The following is a 24,984-nucleotide window of genomic DNA, read 5'->3' as shown; positions in this document are numbered from 1 at the left end:
CTGATGGAGATGTGCCACCACGAGATTCTTGTTGTCATGTTGTTTTTATGTCTGCCAACACAGCATCCATTCTGTAGCCCATGGACCAAGGTAATCATTTTGACATCCAAGTCTTATGATTTAAGAAATACACTTCATGCAAGTATAGTTGCCATAGACAGTGATTCCTCTGGTGGATCTGGGCAAAGTAAATTGAAAATCTTCTGGAAAGGATTCACCATTCTAGATGCCGTGAAGAACCTGCATGATTCATAGAAATAGGTCAAAATAGTAACATGAACAGGAGGTTAGAAATTGATTCCAGCCTTGGTGGATGAGTTTGAGAGAGTTAAGTAAGTGTAGATGTGGTGGAAGTAGCAAGAGAACTAAAACAAGAAGTGGAGCCTGAAGATGTGACCAAATTGCTGCAATCTCCTGATCAGTCTTACAGGGATGAGGAGTTGCTTTTCATGGATGAGCAAAGACAGTGGTATCTTGAGATGGAATCTCCTCTTGGTGAAGATGCTGAAGATTGTTGAAATGACAGCAAAGGATTCAGAATATATTACATAAACTTAGTTGGCTAAAGCAGTGGCAGGGTTGAGAGGACCGACTTCAGTTTTGGAAGAAATTCTACTGTGGGTAACATGCTATCAAACAGCATCACACGCTACCAAAAAAAATCATTCATGAAAGGAAGAGTCAGTTGATTTGGCAAACTTCATTGTTGAATTGTTTCAAGAAATTGCCATAGCCATCCTCACTTTTAGCCGCCACCACCCTGATCAGTCAGTAGCCATCAACAATGAGGCAAGAGCCTCCACCAGCAAAAAGATTACGACTTGCTGAAAGATCTGATGATGGTTAGCACTTTGTAGCAATATAGTATTCTTTTTTTTTTTAATTTTTTTAACGTTTATTTATTATTGAGAGAGAGACACAGAGCGTGAGCAGGGGAGGGGTAGAGAGAGGGGGAGACATAGAATCTGAGGTAGCCTCCAGGCTCTGAGCTGTCAGCACAGAGCCCGACGCGGGGCTTGAAGTCACAAACTGCGAGATCATGACCTGAGCCGAAGTCGGTCGCTTAACCAACTGAGCCACCCAGGGGCCCCAGTATTCTTAAAATTAAGGTATATACATTATTCTTTTTTTAGCCACAATGCTATTACATACTTAACAGACTATAGTATAGTGTAAACATAACTTTATGTACTCTTAGAAACCAAAAATTAATTTAACTCACATTGCTGAGAAATTCTCCCTATTGTGGTGATCTGGAGCCAAACCCACAATATATCCAAGATATGCCTGTATTTAAAACTGCTTTTGGTTTCCTGTTAATTGCCTTTTGATGAAGTTCAGTCATTTAAGTACCCTTATCTTCTGGTAAGAGTTTGTGAGTATATAAGTGTGTGGACCAAGAAGGTAAGGGGGATGTTGGAAACATGGCAGGTAAAAAAGAAAGTGGGGAAGAGTAAGAGTAAAACTTGAAAATAAATATAAAATTATTTAAATCCATGTAGTGATATTAAAGACATTTTAGACAAAGTCAGAGATATTAAAAGGACATACTAACCACCAGTCTAACATAGGATGTTTTTTAAAAAATATGCTTAAGGCATTTTCACTGTTTGCTTTAATAACATATATTGCTAGTTGTTAATCTTTGTGTTTCATGTTGCATTGCCCAGTTCTTGTTTGGGATTTTATAAAGCTGGGAAACAGCTGGCTACTGCTTTTTGTGGTTGAACACTTGATATTTATATTTCCCTTTGTTTAGTCTCTTCTGTGGGAAACATATGCTTAATTTCTTTGTTCTTTTTCCTATTTATCAGTGTTTTTAGGGATAGTTTTAAAATAAAGCATATATATTTTTAATTTTTATTACAGAACATGTACAAAGTAGAGAAAAGTTACAATAAATCCACACATACCTATCATCCAGCGTAAAGTTAGCAATATTCTGTAGTTTGTGTTTTTATATAAAATAAAACCTATTTTATTCAGAGAAATTCAATAATATTCTCTTGTTTTCTCTTAGGTGGTGCTTTGTAAATTTCACTCAGTATTTCTGTCTCAGAAAGGGCAGGTTTATACCTGTGGTCATGGTCCTGGAGGACGTTTAGGCCATGGAGATGAACAGACATGCTTGGTAATTGAAATGTCATTACTCATTTTAGGTAACTTCAGGAAAATTTCCATAAACTGGAAGCTTCTGTTAACTAAAAAAAAACATTATTTTTAACCTACTATAAGCAGAGTTATATACCAATTGATAATATAGTTTAAAAAATCAGTTTCCTGGTATATGTCATGTTCAAATTATAGGATTTTGATATGCACAATTCTAAAGCATCATAGAAAAATTATATTTTGCTTATAGCAAATACTTAGACGAGAGTGTATAAATAAGCTTTAAAATAATTCCATAGTTGAGATTTTAAAAGCCAGACTAATTGTAAAATGCTTTTCTTAAAGTAGTTGGATTTGTTTTTTTTTTTTTTTTTTAACTTCTCATCAGAGTATTTGTGGTCTAAAAGTTGAGCCCTTATTCTCATTGTATAATCACAAAATTGACTCTCAAGCTACTAAAACTTAGTGCTAATTAGAAGAAACCTGCTAATCATTACATTCAATAAAATTGCCTCAGTAGGTATTTTTAAGGTAACTTTTTTTGAAGGGATTACTGGTATATTTGTCATCTATTACAGGGTGCTTTACAAAGAATAGAGAGGTATGACAACACCTTCCATTTTTTGAGGGTTTATATGTTCTAGGCATCAGTCATACTTTTCATGCAGTATTATTACCTTAACTTAAGCCTCACAGCAGTCCTGTGAGATTATAGGCATTATCATCTCATTTATGTTGTGTCAGAGACTGGTTTTTTTTTTATACTTAAAAACTCATTTACTCCTTACACCTGTATTTTCCTGTATTTTTATTTATTTTTTCCATACTTGAATACTTTGGCTGAAGAGCTGCCTTTATTTATACCAAACAAATTTGCACTGGGTGTATGATAAGGGCTCAAAAATCATTTGTTGGACTGAATTATTTTATTGAAATGTCTTGCTGGGATTTTGTATTTTACTCATAAGCCAATGTCCATATCCTATTAAACTCACCTGTCCCTTGCTGAATTGTAGGGTTTACCTATGATAGATACAGCCATTTATCAGTGTTGTCATTTTGGATACAGTATCACCAGATTCTATTTGCATTTTTGTATAAATGACTAATATATTATACTAAGCTAATTTTATTTTGTAGATCCCTAGGCTTGTGGAAGGACTGAGTGGTCATAATTGTTCCCAGGTGGCAGCTGCAAAGGATCATACTGTTGTACTGACTGAAGATGGATGTGTTTATACATTTGGACTAAATATTTTTCATCAATTAGGAATTATTCCTCCACCTTCCAGTTGCAATGTACCCAGACAGGTAAACTTCTTTTTTTTAAAACAACAAGATGACTGTTTGTTATAAAACCTGTGTGGATAAAAAGATGGAAGATATTGATATGCAACTTATTTTACTTATATTCCATGGTATATACTTTATTTTTCACAGGAGTCATTAAGCATAGTATAAATTAGCATTTGTTTGGAGTAAGAAAGAAGGCACTTGGAAAATTAGGCTCCAAACTGCCTTTGATTCAGCTTTTTTTTTTTTTTTTTTAATTTTTCTTAATGTTTATTTTTTTTTGAGAGGGAGACAGAATGTGAGCAGGGGAGGGGCAGAGAGATTGGAGACACAGAATCCAAAGCAGGCTCCAGGCCTTGAGCTGTCAGTAGAGAGCCGGATGCGGGGCTGGGACCTGTGAAGCACGAGATCATGACCTGAGCTAAAGTCAGATGCTCAACTGACTGAGCCACCCAGACACCGCTCATCTTTTTAAGTATTCACAAACAGAGGGGGATCCACATTTTTGGGGTTTGAAACAAATAATTTTGAGGGCGTCCTTAAGAAAAGACATGAAATTTATAAATGCAAAATGGGCTATCCAAATGAGTTACCCAGAAGCCTGAGCTTATTGGCCTCATGGAAAATCTGCCTCTGCACAGAAATCCTACCTGGCAAGATTATTTGAGGGGATGTAGGTTCAAAAGCCACTGTTATTTGTTCTAATTTCCAGCTCCCATTTGCACAGCCACCACTGCTCAATTTCACAGACCTAGTTCACAGAACTAGGAGTGGTGCTCTAAATTAATATATTACTAGAATCATCACTTAATAACAAACGTGTTTTCAGCTCATAAAATTTTGTATTTCAGAGGTTAAATTTCTTTACTGGTTTAATCCTCTGGATTTAAATTTTTTAGGTATATGGGGTGCCTTGGTGGCTCAGTTGGTTAAGCGTCTGACTTGATTTTAGCTCAGGTCATGATATCACTGTTTGTGGATTTGAGCCCCACATCAGGCTCCATGCTGTGCAGAGCCTGCTTGGGATTCTCTCTCTGCCCCTCCCCCTCACGCACGTGTGGCACTCTCTCAAAATGAATGCATAAACTTAAAAAATAAAACTATTAGATATACATTTTTTATTTACTAAATTATTAAATCTAATGCTTTTCCATTGTGGATGAATAATGGATCAAAAGGAAGTATTACTCAGAAATAGAGGTACTCTCCAATCTGTGGTACTTTTTGGTTGGAAGATCCATTTTCTATAGTGTGGAATTTGTGGATATTTCATCATTTTGTAGATTTCTTTAGAAATGGTAGATTTTATTTCTGTTTTTATTCTCATTTTGTGGCTGTGTTGGAGCTTTGGGTTGATATGGACATACCCAGTATTCTCAACTGGGGTTACTTTTGCATCTCCAGGAGCCATTTGGCAATGTGCAGAGACATTTTTAGTTGTTGCACTGTGGGTAGGGGCGGGAGTGGTGCTACTGACATCTAGTATGTAGAGTCCAGGGACACTGCTAAACCTGTAATTTACAAGATAGTCCCCTACAACAAAGAATCATCAGGCTGAAAATGTCAATAGTGCTGCCCTGAATATGTCAAATTTTTTTTTTTCATTTTCTTCATTTTCCTTTTTTTTTTTTTTTAATCTGGTAAGTGTACTGTTTAATTTCCATCCGCTCTTTCACCCTTCTCCCCACCCACCCACCACCTCTCTGGTGACTTTCAGTTCTTTATAGTTAAAAACCTCTTTCTTGATTTCTGTCTTTTTCTCCTTTGCTCATTTTTTTTCTTAAATTCCACATGTGAATGAGATCATATGGTATTTGTCATTCTCTAATTTTGCTCAGCATTATTCTCTGTAGCTCTGTGTTGTTGCAAATGGAAAGATTTCTTTCTTTTTTTTTTTTTTTTTTGTGGCTGAATAATCATCTATTGATGGATGCTTGGGCTGCTTCCATGATTTGGTTATTGTAAATAATGCTGCAATAAACATGGGTGTACATGTATTCCTTTAAATTTTGAGTAAATACCCAGTAGTGTGATTCTTGGATCATAGGGTAGTTCTATTTGTAATATTTTGAGGAAACTCCATACTGTTTTCCACAGTGGCTGCCCCAGTTTGTATTCACACCAGTGCAAGAGGGTTTGTTCCCCTTTCTCCACATCTTTGCCAACAATTGTTTGTGTTTTTGTTTTTAGCCATTCTTCCAGGTGTGAGGTGATATCTCATTGTAGTGTTGATGTATTTCCCTGATGATGAGCATCTTTTTATGTATGTGTCTGTGGCCATCTGTATGTCTTCTTTGGAGAAATGTCTGTTCATGTCTTCTGCCCATTTTGAGTGGATCATTTGTTTTTTGGGAATTGAATTGTGTCAATTCTTTATATATTTTAGATACTAACCCTTCATCAGATATGTCATTTGCAAGTATCTCCTCCCATTCAGTAGGTTCCCTTTTGGTTTTGTTGATTGTTTCCTTTGCTGTGCAGAAACTTATTTTAATACAGTCTCAATAGTTCATTTCTGCTTTTATTCCTCTTGCCTCAGGAGACCTATCTAGAAAAAAGTTGCTATGGCCAGTTTCAGAGAGATTATTGCTTGTATTCTCTTCAAGGATCTTTATGGCTTCAGGTCTCGCATTTAGGTCTTTTATCCATTTTTGAGTTTATTTTTGTTTATGGTGTAAGAAAGTCATCCAGTTTCATTCTTTGGCATGGAGCTGTCTATTTTTCCCAGCACCATTTTTTGAAGAGACTGTCTTTTTCCCATTGTTTTTTCATTCCTACTTAATCAAAGATTAATTGACCATATAATTGTGGATTTATTTCTGGGTTTTCTGTTTTGTTCCATTGATACATGAGTATTTTTATGCTAATACCATACGGTTTTAATTATTACTACTTTGTAATATACTTGAAATCTGGAATTGTGATACCTTCGGTTTTGTGTTTCTTTTTCAGGATTGCTTTGGCTATTCCTGGGATGCAAGGGTGGTTCAGTATTTGCACAGCAACTAGTGTGATATGTTATATCAATAAGTCATCTGGTTAAAAATGTCAGTTGTGCCATTGAGAGACCCTGAATGTGCCAATATTTGCACAACAATCAGTATGATATGTTATGTCAATAAGTCATCTGGCTAAAAATGTCAGTAGTGCCATTGAAAGACCCTAAATGTGTCAAATTTAAAAGTACTACATTTTCTGATGAAATGAAAATGCCTGTTTTGCATATTGCTGGTTGATAGTTTGAATGATTTGGTTTGTATACCATGCCAATTTTTTATATGTTAAAATTGCTGACTTAAAATGGCTATATCAAAATGTCTTGTGTTCTGAGAAGAGTTGGAGTCTCAGTGTTAGTGCTGAGATCTGTTAGTGAATTCTGTCATTAGAACTTGAGGGGGTACTGATGGTGAGTATGCCATATATTGATACCTTCATCAACTGGATCTTGTAAAAATTGTACTAGTTCATAGATACATAGTAAACTGCTGTCTTGTCTTTTTGAATAGATGCAGGCAAAATATCTGAAAGGAAGGACAGTCATTGGAGTAGCAGCAGGCAGGTTTCATACAGTGCTATGGACTAGAGAAGCTGTTTACACTATGGGACTAAATGGTGGACAACTGGGTAAGAAGTCTTGATGACAATGTCTGAAAAAAAATTGAATTCTTAAAGTGGATATTTTGTGATTTATTTGTGCAATTTTTTAGGTTATTTGCCAGATCCCAATGGAGAAAAGTATGTAACTGCTCCTCGTCAGGTCTCTGCCCTTCATCATAAGGATATCACTTTGTCTTTGGTTGCTGCAAGTGATGGGGCCACAGTCTGTGTTACCACGAGGGGAGATATTTACTTACTTACAGACTATCAGTGCAAAAAGATGGCTTCTAAGTAAGTGTATTTCTGTAAAGAAATCTCACTTTAATAATAACTCAACTCTTCCAGCAAAACTCTGATTATCAGCTTTATGCTATATGATCTGAAGTGTCGGATTGAGAAAGTGGAATGGAGAAAATTTAAAACTGAAAGGAAAGAGTTTTTGCATTTGATGACCTTAGTCTTTTGGCAAGCATCCAGGGAATGTATGTAGTAGACGTTCTCTGTAGGGACACCTGGGTGGCTCTGGCTCAATCGGTTAAGCATCTGACTTCGGCTCAGGTCATGATCTCATGGTTCGTGGGTTCAAGCCCCATGTCCAGCTCTGTGCTGATAGCTCAGAGCCTGGAGCCTGTTTCAGATTCTGTGTCTCTTTCTCTCTCTCTGCACCTCTCCTGCTCACACTCTTTCTCTGTCTCAAAAATAAACAAACATTAAAAAATTAAAATTCTCTGTAAATTATAAAGCAGTATTTCTGAATTATGTTTAACATATGGTTAAGGGTGACCTATAAATTTCATTTTTTTAATGCTTCAGGTACACAAAACTAGATTAATCATAATTCTTGGTTTGTGACACAATCATCATTGGTTCATGTGTACCCCCTTTTTTTTTTGTTATGTACTTCTTTATTTAAAAAAAAATAATCATATACCATGGATTCAGTCCATGTATTTATAACTAAGTGGTATATTTTTTATCTTTATATTTGTGTAGCCTATTGTTACTGAAAGTAAGTCTAGTAGAATGCAGTTAATTTAGCAGCAGTTGGTTGGCTCATCAAAAAGCCAGGTAAAGCAGGGAATCCTAGAACTAAGGTGTAAATATCAATAGGTCCACCAGTTGGAGTTCCCTCCCTATCTTTCATGCATAAGCCATACCCAGAAGGTGTCATCTCTGATTTCATCTTGAACAGTGTAAGGAGCAAGTGATTAAAACAATTGTGAGATAAATTAATATGGTAAGAGTCCTTTACTTTTCATACATTTTCAATCTTATATAGTCGATTAATCCATTTCTGGTTTGACAGCAGTTTTTTGCTTTACATATTTCATGTGTCATTCCAAAGTATTCAACTTTCAGAAAAAACATTCTTTTAAGAGTAATATTTTATTGGCTTATATGTTATCTTATTCAATAATTACAGTAATAAATACAAGTAGAGAAATACATCTTGGAACAAGTAAGATGAAATTCAACTACCTGGAAGAGTATAGCTCAATTAGTGGAAGCAATAGTGTGCAGGATTTCTAAAGATTCGCCATCTAACTTTTAAATAAGCAATCAGGCATTTAATTTGAAATGCAACAAAATGTGCCTTTGCTATTGTAAATGAGATGGTACTTCATAAACAGATTCCATCCATGAAATTAGCTTATGAGCAGAGAATGTCAACCATCAGTTTGCCACAATTTAGCTTCTATGTGTAACAATTGGAAGGGTATTAATTGTAGGTCATATTTCAGTTTTAGAAACATGAAAGTGAACATAAATGTTTCTTGGAATTGACTAGCTTTTTTTCTGATCATGAGGTAGTTTTTTTTGGATATTCGATTTTGTTATTGATTAATAACATTAAATTGTGTAAATATGTTATAGCCAAGTTTCTAACTAAGAAAATTCTTTTGTTACAAATTGTCACCACATAGTAATTTTGAAAAGTAAAAAATAAAAAAAAAAATCTTAATGCAAGCAAAGTATCTGAAAGGGAGTACAATGACTGGACTAGCAGTAGGTTTCACACAATACTATGGGCATATCACATGTGCAGATATAATGGAATGGCTAGTGGATGTGTTATTAAATTAGTAATGATTTTCCTGGTAGCTGTAGCTATTTAGGGTTGTCCATATTTGAAATTAAGAATTTGTTTCATTTTGAATTTAAAGTTTTTCATTTCTGTTAAATTGCAAATATACTTAGGAGCTTTTAGTTTTATCAGTTACTTAAAATAGAGTGAACGTGTGCATTAGCAAGTGGGGCTTTAAGTGTCAAATGTGTGTATATGTGTGGGTAGAGGCATTTGGGAGGGAAGGACTTGCTATAAAAAGAAATGGCCATTATGTAGGGGAAACTTATGGAAAGAAGGGACTAAGGATACCAAAGTCCAAATCATCTTCCTTTACCTTTCACAATAATCACCCTAGATTATTGTTTGAATAGTAATTTCTTTAAAATCAAGCATGTGTATTTTAGAGAACATATTAATGTAGAATTTTTTTTTCACCTAGGCAACTAAACTTGAAAAAAGTTCTTGTTTCTGGGGGGCGTATGGAATACAAGGTTGATCCTGAAAATTTGAAGGAAAATGGAGGTCAGAAAATCTGCATTCTTGCAATGGATGGAGCTGGAAGGGTGAGTGTATATTTATGCAAAAATGTAGTAATTTTGTTCTCAGTTGATAGCTGTAGAGGACCTGATAATGCGAACATGAATTACCATGATAATGATTTCTATTGACTTTATTTCTCTCTTTTTGACATCTAGTACTAATTAGTATGGAGCTGGTACTTCAGGGAAAGTTGGATGACATTAACAAAGCTGCCCTGTGAAACATTAGTTAAAACTGTAGCTCCAGATTTCATTTACTGTGCTTAAAATGGAAATACGGGATTTTGATGGATTATTTGATATGTATACTGAGTACTGATAAAGATATCAAGTTGAATAGATACGATATATGTAACTACTCTTTAAAAAAAGTAATAGCTAAACAGGTAGTAATAAAAATTTGGTGCATAATTAGAAAGTTTTCCCCCTATTTAGTGTTTTTTTTTTTTTTTTTTTTTTTTTTTAAGTTTATTTGAGAGAGAGTGAGCAGGGGAGGGGCAGAGAGAGAAGGGGGGAAAGAGAATTCCAAGCAGGCTCCATACCATCAGTGGAGAGCCTGATGTTGGGCTCGAACTCACAAACCGTGAGATCATAACCTGAGCTGAAACCGAGAGTCAGACACTTAACCGACTGAGTCGCCCAGTTGCCCTTCTCCAGATTTAGTTTTAAATGTATGTATATTTTCAGAGGCTGTAACTGTCATATATAAAAGATAATGTATTTCTAGATCACTATATGATGATTCTCTAATCTCTCTCCATTTAAGTAGAGTTCTAATTTTAGTTCCCTGTTCAAATATGTCAGTACATTTCTCTAATGAAAATGTTAAATTAAAAGTATACATTAGTAACATAAAGAATTTTACACTGTGGCTAGAAAAACACAGATTGTTATTTGTTTATGAAGTAGAAACATACAATGAGAATATTTTCTGAGGTTTACATAGTGCTATAAAATTTGACATTTTTGAAATTGAAGAATTAATCATAAAGCTCCACCTACTGGTACTGAACAGATATAAACCTATAGTTGATCATTTTAACATAGGGAAGTATATTAGAATTAGAGTTCTAATTTGTACTAATGGAAGCAGAGGCATGCGATTACACAAAATAGTACAAAAAACATTTGACTCTAGGATATGTTTCATTTATATTAATATGGATCTAGTTTATACCTCTGGATTTTTACTTTCTGCAAAATTAGAATCTTACTATGAAAAACCAAGCTCTGAAGGAATCAATCAGTATAGTCTTTTTTATGTAACTTTTGAGTGATCTTGGAAAATAACCATTTTGTTTTAGTTTTTTTAATTATGAGGGGATTGAACTTCTAAAACTAAGCAGTATTAATTTTTCAAATGAGATCTTTCTTGGAATGCAAATATATAAAGCAGACAAGAGTTGCTGCTCTGGATAAAGCTGGATTGTGAAACTCAGCACCCCACCTCTCATTATTTTCTCCATCCCTGAGCATCAGCGTCTAAGCCATTTCTCAGGAACACTAAGATTTGCAGAACCACTTGGAAGCCATAACTGTATTATGAGTTTTCTATCTCTAAGATTTTGTTTTAGTTTTATAATTGGGTTATTCATACATCTCCTTTTTTTTGAGAGTTAAAGTTTGGGTTTTCATAGGGTGATTTTCATTCTTGCAAATAGATGGTACTGCACAAGTCTGATATCTAAGATATAGCTTTCATAATTTTTTATCATTGTAGCAAATCTGTTTGCCAAAAACAAGTAATACTGAAAATTACTTCTTCTTAAGAGGAGTGTCTTTGAAATATTTTTAATGCTTCGTATTTGTTTGATATACTTTTTTCTGGAAGACACAGTTCTTTAAAAATAGATTTTTATAGTATCTTTTTTCCATAGAAGAATGAACATTGAAACATTAATTAGAACTTTTATTTTATAGATACTCTTTCCTGATTTCAGTTTTTGGTTGTTCAAATGCTGTATGGGAATATATTTATATTCCAATGTAATTTGGTTTTAGGTATTTTGCTGGAGATCAGTCAGCAGTTCCCTGAAGCAGTGTCGATGGGCCTATCCACGCCAGGTGTTCATTTCTGATATTGCTTTAAACAGAAAAGACATTTTATTTGTCACACAGGATGGAGAAGGATTTAAAGGGAAGTGGTTTGAAGAAAAAAGAAAGAATTCTGAAAAGAAAGGTCAGTTCATATACATGAGTAGTACATAAAGTACCTTTCAGTTAACTTTTTAATTTTGCAAGTATTTATCATTAGGTTTGACAAGTATTATTAGGTTTTACCCTTAGGTCTCCTCTTTTGGTTGCGGTTTGTGTGTGTGCAGGTAAGCAGAGTGAATTCAGTCCACTTAAATCGAGTTTTCAACCTTTCATCTGTCTCAGTAGATCTTGAGGTCACGGCTCCTTCCTATCGGTAATAGAAGATCACTACTGTTAATAGAACATTACACTGTTGCTAGCCTTGGCTCAAGGGGCAGGGAAGTGTAAAGTTTTAAAAAAAAAAAAAAACAGCTTCCCAGATGCTTTTTTTTTTTCTTTTTTTAAAAAATTTTTAATGTTTGTTTATTTTTGAGAGAGAGCAAGAGACAAAACATTAGTTGGGGAGGGGTAGAGAGAGAGGGAGACACAGAATCTGAAGCAGGCTCCAGGCTCTGAGCAGTCAGCACAGAGCCCAATGTGGGGCTCCAACCCATGAACCGTGAGATCATGACCTGAGTTAAAGTCAGATGCTTAACCGACAGAGCCACCCAGGTGCCCCTCAGATGCATTTGAACCATCTTCCAAGCTCCATTTTTACTCTTCCTCCCTACGTTGAGAATTGAGTGGCTTGTACTTTTTTTTTTACATGTATATATACAGTTAAAGTTTTTAAACAGTACATTTCATGACTTAAGGGAAAATTATGGGAAGAATAAAGTTTTCATATTTATTGAGAATTTTAAAAAGAAAAGGTAGTTGTATTAAACAGCTGCTAAATAGAGATGTTTTATTTCATTCCTTGATGAATATAAAGGATAGCTTTAAGATGCCACCATTGAAAATAGAAGCTTTTCATTATATAGTTCATTCTTAATTTTTTCTGATTATAAATTTATAAATGTTTGGATTACTTGCATTGTTTTTTAACTTAGGTTAGCAACTTTTTTCTTTCATTCATAATTATTCTCTGTTGATTTTTCTTCTGGAGAAACTAGAATACATTTACTTCTTCACAGTTCATTGGCCCCACCGTAGCCCATGTCACATGGACAACTGCAAAAAAATATGTTGCCTTATTTGTACTCTTGTTTCTTTTTATCTGTTCTTAACTGATTATCAGAGGGATCTTTTAAGATCTGATTCTAATATTCCTGTGTTTTTAAAAACTCTTTAATGATTTCTGCACTTGCTAAACATGGCCTCTACAGCCCTTGCTCTGACCCTTGTCTATGTCTCTGAAATCATCTTGATTTCTCTCCCTTTCATTTACCACTCTCCAGTCACATTGACCTTCAGATTTTCAATTTTGTTCAGTAGTCCCAGGGCTTTTTCTAATTTTTCACATCTCAGCTTAATTTGTATGTCAGAAATGTTTTCACAGATCCCATAATCTAAATTGAGAGTACCCAATTTCACTTCTCATATTCCCTTTGTATTTTCATTATGCAGTTCATTTTTATTTGTTTTCATGTATTTATCTTTGTGACTAATTTTTTTAATGCTTTTTTCCTATCAGACTGTTAAGATGGCAAGGACCTTAACTGCTTTACTGTATCCTTAGCATTCAGCATATTTTCTGACAGATCGTAGTCCCTTATTAAACTATCCGTTGAATAAATAAATCAGTTATTGTATGCTAAAACATATATAGAGCACATTTATACTCAGACAATTACAAACAGTCTTCAAAATCATAAAGCCACAGTGGAGTGATTAATGATTTGTTGTATTTTATTTCTTTATAGATTATGCAAGTCTGTAAACATTTAAAGTATATTTATTACATGCCAGATATAGGACTATGCTTTAATGATACAAAATATATGTAAGATGGGCCCCTGTTTTCAGACACTCATAAGTTTGTAGGGATAGTAGACATGTATATAAATATTTACAGTTTAAAAATACTAATATATTTATGTTAGGTTTTTTGAGAGCACAGAAACTGAAATAACTTGAGTATCAGAGTAAGGTTAGGAAAGCCCTCTAAGACTGAAATAGAGTGAATTTGAGAGAGTAACCAAAATGCAGGTTTTGACTTGTAAATGTTGGAAGTCCTTGGAATTGAATTCATGATCTCTGCTCCCACATCTGTTTTGCAATGTTTTCTTTCCAACTAAATGGTTACCTTTGACACCTCACATCCCCCTCCCCCCCCCCCGCCCATCCCTGTATCCAATCTGTCACCAAGTTTTTTCACTTAAGTCTCAAGTATTTCTGAAATCTTTCCACTTGCTTGAGTTTCATTGCTACAGTAACTTCAGTGTTATCATTTATTTTTTTCTGGATTCTTATTAAAGTCATTTCCTAAATGATCTCTTTGTTTTTATTTTTAATTACTTCCAACATTCTTCATATTGCAGCTGGAGTCATTTCTTTGCATGCAGATTTCATACTTTTCTTTCATAGCCTTGATCTGACTTGTAATGATACAATCATTTGTTTAAACATCTGTCTTCTCTGCTACATTGTGTACTCCCAAGATGGTAGGGACATGCCTAACATCACTACTGTATCACAAGGGATAGACTGATGATCACTGTATCACAGGAGCACAGTGTAGTCACTCAGATATTTGCTGAATAAATGGAAGAATGGAGAAGGAAGTGGGGGAACAAACAAGCATACAAATTATGAGGATGCTAAATTTACATATTTTTAATGCAAGCTGAGGAATTTTAGAAGCCAGTATAGCACTAGATTTGTTTTTTAGAAAGATAACTTTGGTTGCAGTGTGGAGGATGTTTTTGCTGAAAGGGATGAAATTGTGGATAATTGAGAATGGACTCACCAAAATTTCCTGTTTCATACCTGTACATAGGGTACAAATTGTGTTGAAGAGAGGGAGGATATAGTTCTTCAAGAGGACTGACTTCTATATGAAAGATATTTCCATATTCTAGTTGTTTTTCTATTTTCTTTACTCTTAAACCATTTTAATAGCTTCAATAAAGCCTCCATTAATGAAAGTTTATTTTTCTTTTTAGCAGAGATTTTATCAAATCTTCATAATTCCTCATCAGATGTGTCTTGTGTCTCTGATATAAATAGTGTGTATGAAAGAATTCGACTTGAGAAACTTACTTTTGCCCATAGAGCTGTTAGTGTCAGCACAGATCCAAGTGGATGCAACTTTGCAATCCTGCAGTCAGATCCTAAAACAAGGTACACTTGTATATATTAAATTTCATTTTTTAGAAGAAATAATCCCTTTCTTTTGTTTTCAGTAGCTGCTGGAACAAATTTAATTGAACTGCTTTTGCCAAGACTTGAAGAGACTTTAGACATAAAATCATATTAGCTGGATAACTCAAAGGTGGAATTTGTTATAGGAAATGATGAGAGTTTCTTTTCGTTTGTAAACTGATATTTATTGAAAATACTGAAGATACATATGTACATGCACAATATTTATATTGTAGTACTTAAGATGTACTCTAGCTTCTCAGATTCTGAGAAATATAAATATTTGTTATGTAGTTTGAAAAAATATCTAACCCTTGAATATGAAAATTAATAAAAGAAGAGGTAGTATATAGTCATCTGTAGGGTAGTGTGACTCTCAGTGCAAATCTTTCCTAAGTCACATTAGTAGAGAGATGACAGGTTAAGATAAATATTAAATATTTAATGAATATTTATAGGGTACTGTTGGGAAGAAATCCTAGAAGCAGGGTGACCATCCAACCTGGTTTGCCCAGGTCTGTTCCATTTAAAGCACCAAAAGTCTCATCTCCTGGAAAACCCCTCAATCCAGGACAAACTGGGAGGATGGTTCCCCTACCTGGAAGGGTGGAATGTGGATTGGGAAGGTGTGATAACATTCTTACAGTATTGAAACAATCAGTGTTGTGGACTGATTATATGTCTTTGTGTGTGTTTATCTTTACTTCCTGAGTTTCTGAACTATTCTGGGATCATACCTGAAGTATTTGCTCATTTCTTTGTATATTTGGTTTTCTTCACTTAAAAAGATAAAGAATAAAAGGATACAAAAGAAAAGGTTGAGAACTGTACCCTTTTTTGGATGTTTTTAGTTTTATAGTTCTTTGTGTTTAGTTACAGTCATTTAGAAAATTTCTATGAAGTGGTCATTTGGATTTATAGCCTAGTGTTTCCCTATAGAAATAGAAAACACTGCTTCTAAAGGAAAATTTAAATCTTGTCATTTTAGTTTAGGAGAAAAATAGAAAAAGGAATAGAAACATTTTAAAGAGTAATATAGTATCTAAGACTGTGCAGTATGCTTATATTTTAGGAAATACCAGATATAAAGTCTCGTAAGTTTGTAACTAAAAAAGAAATTGTACTTTAAAAGGAGAAGAGGCTAGGGATGCTTTTTTTTTTTTTTTTTCATTTTCTTGAAAGTAAAAATGATTTTTTGTTTCATTTCTAGCCTTTATGAAATTCCAGCTGTATCTTCATCATCCTTTTTTGAAGAGTTTGGCAAACTGTTAAGGGAAACAGATGAAACGGACAACATACATGATGTGACATTTCAAGTTGGCAATAGAATCTTCCCTGCACATAAATATATTTTGGCAGTGCATTCTGACTTTTTTCAAAAATTGTTTCTTTCAGATGGGACTACTTTAGACTTTGCAGATGTTTACCGGAAAGATGAAGATTCTGCAGGATGCCATCTCTTTGTGATAGAGAAGGTTCATCCTGACTTGTTTGAGTACCTTTTACAATTTATATACACAGATACTTGTGACTTTTTACTTCATGGCTTCACACCAAGAATGAACTTAAACAAAAAACCAGAAGAATATCAGGGCGCTCTGAATTCTCATTCAAATAAAATGAATTGCCATGAAGATAATCAGAAGTCAGCATTTGAAGTTTACAGAAGTAATCAAGCTCACACAGTTAATGAAAAGCAGAAAAGCAAACCTAAATCTTCCAATAAAGGGAAAAGTATTGGGGAAGATGATCCTGTAAGAATGTTGCAAAATGTTGCAAAGAAATTTGGTTTCAGTAATTTGAGTAGTAGGTATGGCCTCTCCTTAATATCTATTCTTGAACCTCATTATGTCCTTCTTTTAGAAATTCTTCTTTTTCTTGTCTACTCCTCTTTTCCCCTCCCCCAACTCTCTCCCCAACCCTCCTTTTTAGAGGGAGGTACATGGATATGTTCTTTCTTTCCTTTCTTCTAAAGCTATCTCCGCAGGACTCACTGGATTAAAACATTAAAGGATGAGGAGGCTGTTAGTCGGTTTGAACTCTCTATGGTGTTTGTATAACAGGGATCTGGAATGGTAGGCAGTGTGGTATGCTGGAAAGAGAACTATCTTTTGAATTAGAAATACCTATATGTGCCTCTTTACTATGACTGCCTGGAGCCAAGATTTCTTAGTTTCTTTGAACTTCAGTTTCTCAGTAAAGAAAATGGTGGGGGGGGGGGTGGATAATTGTGATCTCATGTAGTTTTGTTATGTAGCATGTGTAAAATGCCTAAGGCAGTATTTGTCATATAAGCCAGATTCTTTGGAATTCTTGATTTTCTTAAAGTATGTATATTGCTTGTGAAAGTATAATCTTATGTGTGGGGTAGGAGCAGAGGAAGAGTGTATATCTTGTTTCCTATATAAAAACACTAATGGGCTTTGTGGTATGATTTTGATATATTTTTTGTCAGTGATGATATTTAATATACAGTTGACCCTTGAGAAACATGGGTTTGACCTGTGCAGATCCACTTGTATTCAGATTTTTTGTGATAAATGCAGTATAGTACTGTAAATGTATTTTCTCTTATGTTTTTCTTAACATTTTCTTTTTTCCACATTATTGCAAGAATATAATATGTAAATGAATATAACATACAAACCACAGACATACAAACAGATCTACTCTTTGATACTGGGAACACTTCCAGTCAACAGTAGGCTCTTAGTCGTTAAATTTCTGGGGAGTCAAAGTTATATGCAGATTTCACCTCCTTGGAGGGAGTGCTGGTGGTGACTCTAACCCCAGCATTGTTTACGAGTCAACTGTACTTTGAATTGAACTAAAATTGAAGGAGAATATATGGTACTTTTTTTTTTTTTTTTATCACAGAGTAGGGTTTGTTGAGATACTTTTCTAGGTGATATAAATTATATAATTAGGTTCAGATGTAAGGTACTGTAATTTGCTGGATTTTCGTTTTGGTCCATCAACTTAATTTTTATCTACTCTTTGACAGGTTAGATGGAGTCAGATTTGAAAATGGAAAAATTAATGTTATTGAGAAGAAAACTGGTAACAAATCAAAGCTAAATCAGAAGAAATGGTAAGTTAGGAAATGAAGACAAACTTTTCATCTCTAGATTTTGAACCTAACTAAGTATGAAAACAGAGCTCTTCTTACTGACATATGAAACAAAATATGTGAATAGATACCCTTTTACCTTTACTAGTCTTCATTTCTAGAAATATTGGAGAACTGTTAAGGTAAGTGGATAAAATATTAACTTCTCAGTAAGACATTTAAACAGTTTTTTTTAACAGTTTTTTAACAGTTTTTTCATTATAAATGAAAAAAATTTTTATTTTTTCTTGCCCAAGTTTTGTATTTTTCAATAGGTAGGAAATAGTGTTACCCTAAAACCAAACTAATTATGCCTCTGCATCATTATGATTATTTCCTTTAGTATAAGTTTTTTAATAATAACAAAAATATTTAGAATATAATTTATTAAAAAGTTTTTGTGAGGCATGTGGGTGGCTTGCTTGGTTAAGCGTCCGACTTCCGCTCAGGTCGTGATCTTGTGGTTCCTAAGTTTGAGCCCCACATCAGGCTCGCTCCTGTCAGTCTGTCAGCTCACTTTGGATCCTCTGTTTCCCCCCCGCACCCCTCCCCCACCTGCGCTCTCCCCAAAATACATACATACATATTAAAAAAAAAGTTTTTGTTTTTAGGTATTTTTACTTTGTAGGTGATAAGTTCTGGAGAAAGAAACTATGGAGATATCTAGATTGTGCTTAGCAAAGAATAGGTTGTAAAAGGAACTGACTTAAAGACCTTTGATCATGATGTCACTTACTATTATATTATTAAAATTTGGTCTGGCCTGTACCGAAAAAGGAAAATTAGAAGTCTGTTCTTGAATATTTATCTGTATTCAGTTCCCTTTAAATATTCTTTATTATAAGGCCCTTATTATCTTTCCTCCAGTGGAAGGAGATGAAGTACTTTATTTTTATGTATGCCCTCAAGTTGTTTGTTGTCTGCTATCTTTAATTAAGACAAAATCAAGCCAAATACTATAATAAATTTTCTACTTGCTAAATATGTAAAGAAATCACTCTTGCTTCTATTAAAAAAATTTTTTTTTCAGTTCGTTTCTATGTGATGTGACCATGAAATCAGTGGATGGAAAGGAATTTCCTTGTCATAAGTGTGTTCTTTGTGCCAGACTTGGTAAATATACTTTTTATTAGTTCCTGATTTGTTGGTTTTAGTATTGTTTTTTGTTCTAATAGCTTGTACTTTTTCTTTTCTCAGAATATTTTCATAGTATGCTGAGTAGTTCATGGATTGAGGTAAGATTTAAGTTGAAAACACATGGCTGGTAATCACACTTTTTAAAATATATCCTATATATTTAGTATAATATACTAAAGAAATTTAAAATGGGAGCCTGATATTTTAACTTAATTTTATTTTTGTATTAAACTTGATTTATGCTGAAGCCTGCTGGAAAATAGCAGCATTTAGAATTAAAACTTATTGCAGAAAGGCTTCTTAAATCAAAATTTCCCCTTTATTATTTAGACGTGTATTTGGAATACCAGTGTATTTGGTTTTTGTTTCAATTTTTCTTGCTACTCCATGTTATAAGGCATTTTAAAATTAAACGTATGTCATTTTAGCTTTGTGTTTTATAAATGTTTTTTTTGTTTTTTCTTTTTGCATTTGATGTAATTCCTGTTCAGAATTTTCTGTACCAGTCAGAATGTAGTTTTTTGTAGTTTAAAATTAATTATTTTACTTTATTTAGGCTTCCACTTGTACAGCTCTGGAAATGCCAATACATTCTGACATACTGAAAGTTATTTTGGACTACCTCTATACTGATGAAGCTGTGGTGATAAAAGGTATTCATAAGAGGACATTTTAGATGTTTAAGATATAATTGAATAATGGCAAAATCAACATGAATCTTTAATCTAATTGAAATAAGCCATCAACAGAGGCTTAATTTAGAATAAGCAATAGGGATGATTACCAATAGTAAAGGAGTGGATAAAGAAAATTTTCATTACCTCTGTGAAAATGAGTTCTACAAGAATTATATATAATGGTTGAGATTAGATTGAACAGTTTCATACACTACTACTTATGTGATTGAGATGAGGAACTGCTGATATGGAGTATGGTTTTGACAAACACTTTACAAAGTTTTTTCTTGTTTGTTTTCCCCCTTGTGATAATATATCTGAGGGAAAAGAACTAGACGAAGAATTGAATCAAAATTTATGAAGAGATTGTGTTTATATACTTTGTCAAGCAATACACTGATGTTTTAGTTACAAAGTATTTTTGGTCATAGGTGTGATGGAGTGTTCAACTGTATGTATATACCACATTTTTTTAAATTCATTCATCCATCAGTGAACATTTAGGCTATTTCTATATCCTTACTGTTATTATTTATGCTGCAGTGAACATGATAATGTCTTCAAGATTCTGATTTCAATTCTTTTGGCTAAATACCCAGAAGTGGGATTGCTGTATCATACGGTGGTTATATTTTAATTTTTTGAGGAACCTCCATACTGTTTTCCATAGTGGCTATACATTTTACATTCCTGCTAGTAGTGCACACAAGTGTTCCCTTTTCTCTACATCCTTGCCAGCACTTGTTATCTTTTGTTTTATTGATAATGGCCATTCTAACAGGTGTAAGGGCACCTCTCACTTTTTATTTGCATTTTTCTGATAATTATTCACATTGAGCACCTTTCATGTACTTGCTGGCCATTTGTATGTGTTTTTTGGAGAAATATCTATTTAGCTCTTTTGTCCATTTTTTAGCTGAGTTTATTTGTGGGTTTTTTTTTTTGTTGTTGTTTTTTTTTTTTTTTTTGCTATTGAGTTGTAGGAGTTTCTTATATATATATATTGGATATTGATCCCTTATCAGATATGGTTTGCAAATATTTTCTCCCCTTTCTGAAGGTTGCCTTTCATTTTGTTGATTGTTTTCAACATTGCTTTGTAGAAGCTTTGTAGTTTCATGTAATTTCACTTGCTTATTTTTGCTTTTGTTGTGTGTGGTTTTGATGTCATATCCAAAAAATCATTTACAAGACTAGGATCTTTTTCCCTGTTTTCTCCTATGAGTTTTACAGTTTCAGGTGTTAGGTTTAATCTTTAATCCATTTTGAGTTAATTTTTTTATATGGTACGGATCCAGCTTAATTCTCTTGCATTTGCTCATTCAGTTTTCCTAGCACCCTTTATTGAAAAGACTACCCTTTTCCCATTTTGTATTCTTGATACTCTTGTTTAGGATTAATTGATAAAATGAGCGTTTATTTCTGGGCTCCGTGTTGTGTTCCACTGTATTTGATTACTGTAGCTTTGCAACATAATTTGAAGTTAGGAAGTGTGATGCCTCCAGCCTTGTTCATCTTTCTCAAGATTACTCTGTCATTCAGGGTTTTTGTGGTTCCATATAAATTTTAGGATTGCTTTTTCTGTTTTGTGCAAAATGCCATTGGAATCTTGATAGGATTTTATTGAATCTGTAGATTGTTTTGGGTTGAGTGGACATTTTAACAGTATTCTTTCAATCCATGAACATGGGATATCTTTCCATTTATTGTTATCTTTAATTCCTTTCATCAATGTTTTATAGTTTTCAGAGTACAGATCTTTTTCTTTTTTTAAGTTTATTTATTTATTTTGAGAAGGAGAATGTGCACAAGTGGTGGAAGGAGAGAGAATCCCAAGCAGATGCTCTCCATTGCCATTGCAGAGTCTGACTTAGGGCTCAAACTCACAAACTGTGGGATCATGACCTAAGCCGAAATTAAGAGTTGGATGTTTAAATGATTAAGTCACCCAGGTGCCCCAGAATACAGATCTTTTATCTCCTTGGTTAAGTTTATTCCTAAGTGTTTTATTCTTTTTGATATAATTGTGAAAGGGTTTATTAATTACTTTTTTGGATAGTTCATTGTACATAGAAAAGCAACTGATTTTTATGTTGCAATTTTTACTCAATTTGTTCATTCTTTTTTTTTAAAGTTTCTGTATTTATTTTGAGAGATGCAGGGAGGGAGAGAGTTGGCTGTGGGGGAGGGAATCCCAAGCAGGCTCCACATTGTCAGTGCAGAGCTTGACTTGGGGCTTGAACTCACAAACTGTGAGATCATGACCAGAGCTGGAACCAAGTGGAATGCTTAGCCAACTGAGCCACCCAGGTGCCCCTATTTGTTACTTCTAATAGATTTTTGATGGTGTATTTAGGGTTCTCCAGATACAAGATCTTGTTATCTGCAGAGACAGTTTACTTCTTCCTTTTCAATTTGGATGATGTTTATTTCATTTTCTTGCTTCATTACTCTTGCTAAGAATTCCAGTACTATGTTGAATAGGAGTGGCAAGAATGGGGGTCCTTGTCTTGTTCCTGATCTTAGACAAACAGCTTTCAGATTTTTACTGTTGAGTATGATCTTAAACTGTGGATTTGTCACAGATGGTCTTTATTATGTTGAGGTATCTTCCTTCTCTACCTAATTTGTTGAGAGTTTTTATCATGAATGGGTGTTGAATTTTGTCTTCTGCACTTACTGCATGTACTGCAATGATCATATTTTTATTCTTTTGTTTTTTAAGTTTATGTATTTGAGAGAACAAGAATGATGGGGGATGGGGACAGAGAGAGAGGGAGAGAGAAAATCTCAAGCAGGCTCTGTGCTTTCAGTGCAGAGCCTGATGAGGGGCTTGAACTCATGAATTGTGAAATCCTGACCTGAGCGGAAATCAAGAGACGCTTAACTGACTGAAAATCAGTTTGCCCTGATTTTTATTCCTCTCTTGTTACGATAGTATCACATTTGTTGATTTGCATGTATTGAACCATCCTTGCACCAAGCATTAATCCCACTTGATTGTGGTATATGATCTTTTTAACATGCTATTGAATTTGATTAGTTTCTTATTAAGGATTTTTGCAGCTATGTTCATCAGGGGTATCGTACTGTGATTTTCTTTTCTTGTAGTGTCCTCGACTCCTTTTGGTATCAGGATAATCCAGGCCTCATAAAATAAGTTTGGAAGTGTTCCCTCTCCTTCATTTTTTTTTGGACAAGTTTGAGAAAGATTGGTGTTAATTTTTCTTTAAATACTTGGTAGACTTCACCCATGAAGCCATCTGGTCTAGAGCTTTACTTTTGGGAGATTTTTGATTTATGGATTCAGTCTCCTTACTCAGTTATTGACTATTCAGATTTTCTGTTTCCTCATGATTTAGTCTTGGTAGCTTGTATGTTTCTAGGAACTCATCTATTTCTTCTAGGTTATCCATTTGTTAGCTTATAATTATTGACAGTAATCTTTAATGATTTACATTTCTGTGATATCAGTTGTAATATCTTCTCTTTCATTTATGATTTAATTTTTGGAGGGATCATTTTCTCAGTTTACTTAAGGGTTTGTTAATTTTATCTTTTCAAACAACCAGTTCTTAGTTTCATTGATCTTTTTTGTTTTTCTAATGTCTAATTCATTTATTTCTGCTCAGTCTTTATTATTTTTTCCTTCTGACTTTGGGCTGACTTCTTTTTCTAGTTCCTTGTTATATAAAACCCTTAAGGTTCTTTCAAGATCTTCTTTTTTTGTTAAGGCATTTATCAAAATTAGAACTTCTTTTGCTGTATGCCATAAGTTTTGGCATGTTGTATTTTCATTTTCATTTGTGTCAAGATATTTTGTACTTCTCTTTGATTTCTTCTTTGAATTACTGTGTTAATTTCCACATATTTACACATTTCCCTATTTTCCTCCTGTTCTAGTTTATACCACTGTAGTTGGAGAAGATACTTGGTATCATTTCAATTTCTTAAGTTGTTAAGACTTGTTTCATGGCCTAATGTATGATCTGCCCTGAAGAATGGTTTATGTGCACTGAGAAGAATGTGTATTTTGCTGTTGTGAGTGGAATGTTCCATATGTATGTGTTAGTTTCATTTGGTCTGTAGTTTTGGTCAAGTCTGGTGTTTTCTTGTTGATTTTCTGTCTCCATGATCTATCTGTATTTGAATATGAATATCCATATTGAAGTCCTTTTATTACTGTATTGTTGACTATTTCTGCCTTCATTTTATGTGTTTTATAAATTTAGGTGCTTCATTGTATACCCGTATGTGTATTTATAGTTCTATTGATTTATTGATCTCTTTATTATTATATAATAACCTCTTTGTCTCTTCTGTTTCTGACTTGAAGCCTATTTTGTCGGATAGAAGTATAGCCACTCCAGCTCTCCTTTAGTTACCATTTGCATGGGGTATTTTTTTCCATCATTTCACTTTCAGCCTATGTGTGTTCTTACAGGTAAATTGAGTCTCTTATAGGCAGCATGATGTTGAATCTTGTTTCTTTATCCATTCAGCCACTTTGTCTTCTGATTAGAGAATTTAATCCATTTACATTTAAAATAATTATTGATAGGTAAAGATTTAATTATGCCATTTTGTCAGTTTTCTGTTTTGTAGTTCCTTTGTTTCCTTTTTCTCTCTTGTCTTCCTTTGTGATTGAATGATGTTTCGGTAGTGGTATGCTTTGATTCCTTTCTCTGCATTTTTTGTGTATCTGCTCTACGTTTTTCCTTTGTGGTTACCATGAGGCTTACATATATGTAACAGTGTGCATAAAACAGTCTATTTTAAACTAATCACAACTTAACTTCCATTGCATACAAAACCTCTACATTTTACTTTTCCCCATTCTGCCATTATTTCTTAAATTATTCTTTAGGTCATACTTTTATCTTGCAACTCCCGTATGTATCTTGATATGCTGGCTGGTGTTTCATAGGTCTCTTTTTTTGTTTCAAAAAAATTTGTTGATGTTTTGTTTATTTTTGAGTCAGAGAGAAAGCATGAACTGGGAAGGGGCAGAGAGAGAGGGAGACAGGAACCAAAGTGGGCTCTGTGCTGACAGCATAGAGCCCGATGTGG

The 24,984-nt window shown here is 34.0% G+C and overlaps 1 protein-coding gene across 4 annotated transcripts in view; it reads left to right on the top strand.

Moving 5' to 3' along the window:
• The window catches only part of IBTK (inhibitor of Bruton tyrosine kinase), a 91,504-nt gene that overhangs the window by 21,581 nt on the left and 44,939 nt on the right, over positions 1-24,984 (top strand). For 2 of the 4 annotated variants that reach the window (XM_030315896.1, XM_030315894.1), the window contains exons 5-16: positions 2,021-2,131; positions 3,253-3,423; positions 6,912-7,029; positions 7,113-7,293; positions 9,510-9,633; positions 11,611-11,788; positions 14,796-14,970; positions 16,202-16,801; positions 17,996-18,082; positions 19,131-19,213; positions 19,298-19,335; positions 19,794-19,890. In XM_030315896.1, the coding sequence (XP_030171756.1) occupies positions 2,021-2,131; positions 3,253-3,423; positions 6,912-7,029; positions 7,113-7,293; positions 9,510-9,633; positions 11,611-11,788; positions 14,796-14,970; positions 16,202-16,801; positions 17,996-18,082; positions 19,131-19,213; positions 19,298-19,335; positions 19,794-19,890 (1,963 nt within the window). Of the gene's footprint in view, positions 1-2,020; positions 2,132-3,252; positions 3,424-6,911; positions 7,030-7,112; positions 7,294-9,509; positions 9,634-11,610; positions 11,789-14,792; positions 14,971-16,201; positions 16,802-17,995; positions 18,083-19,130; positions 19,214-19,297; positions 19,336-19,793; positions 19,891-24,984 lie in introns of all 4 variants that reach the window. The other 2 variants (XM_030315895.1, XM_030315893.1) reach the window with 1 other exon arrangement.

This window comes from Lynx canadensis, chromosome B2, assembly GCF_007474595.2.
Source record: "Lynx canadensis isolate LIC74 chromosome B2, mLynCan4.pri.v2, whole genome shotgun sequence".
In the NCBI taxonomy this organism is placed as follows: domain Eukaryota; kingdom Metazoa; phylum Chordata; class Mammalia; order Carnivora; family Felidae; genus Lynx; species Lynx canadensis.
This window is presented reverse-complemented; position numbering and strand designations above follow the sequence as displayed.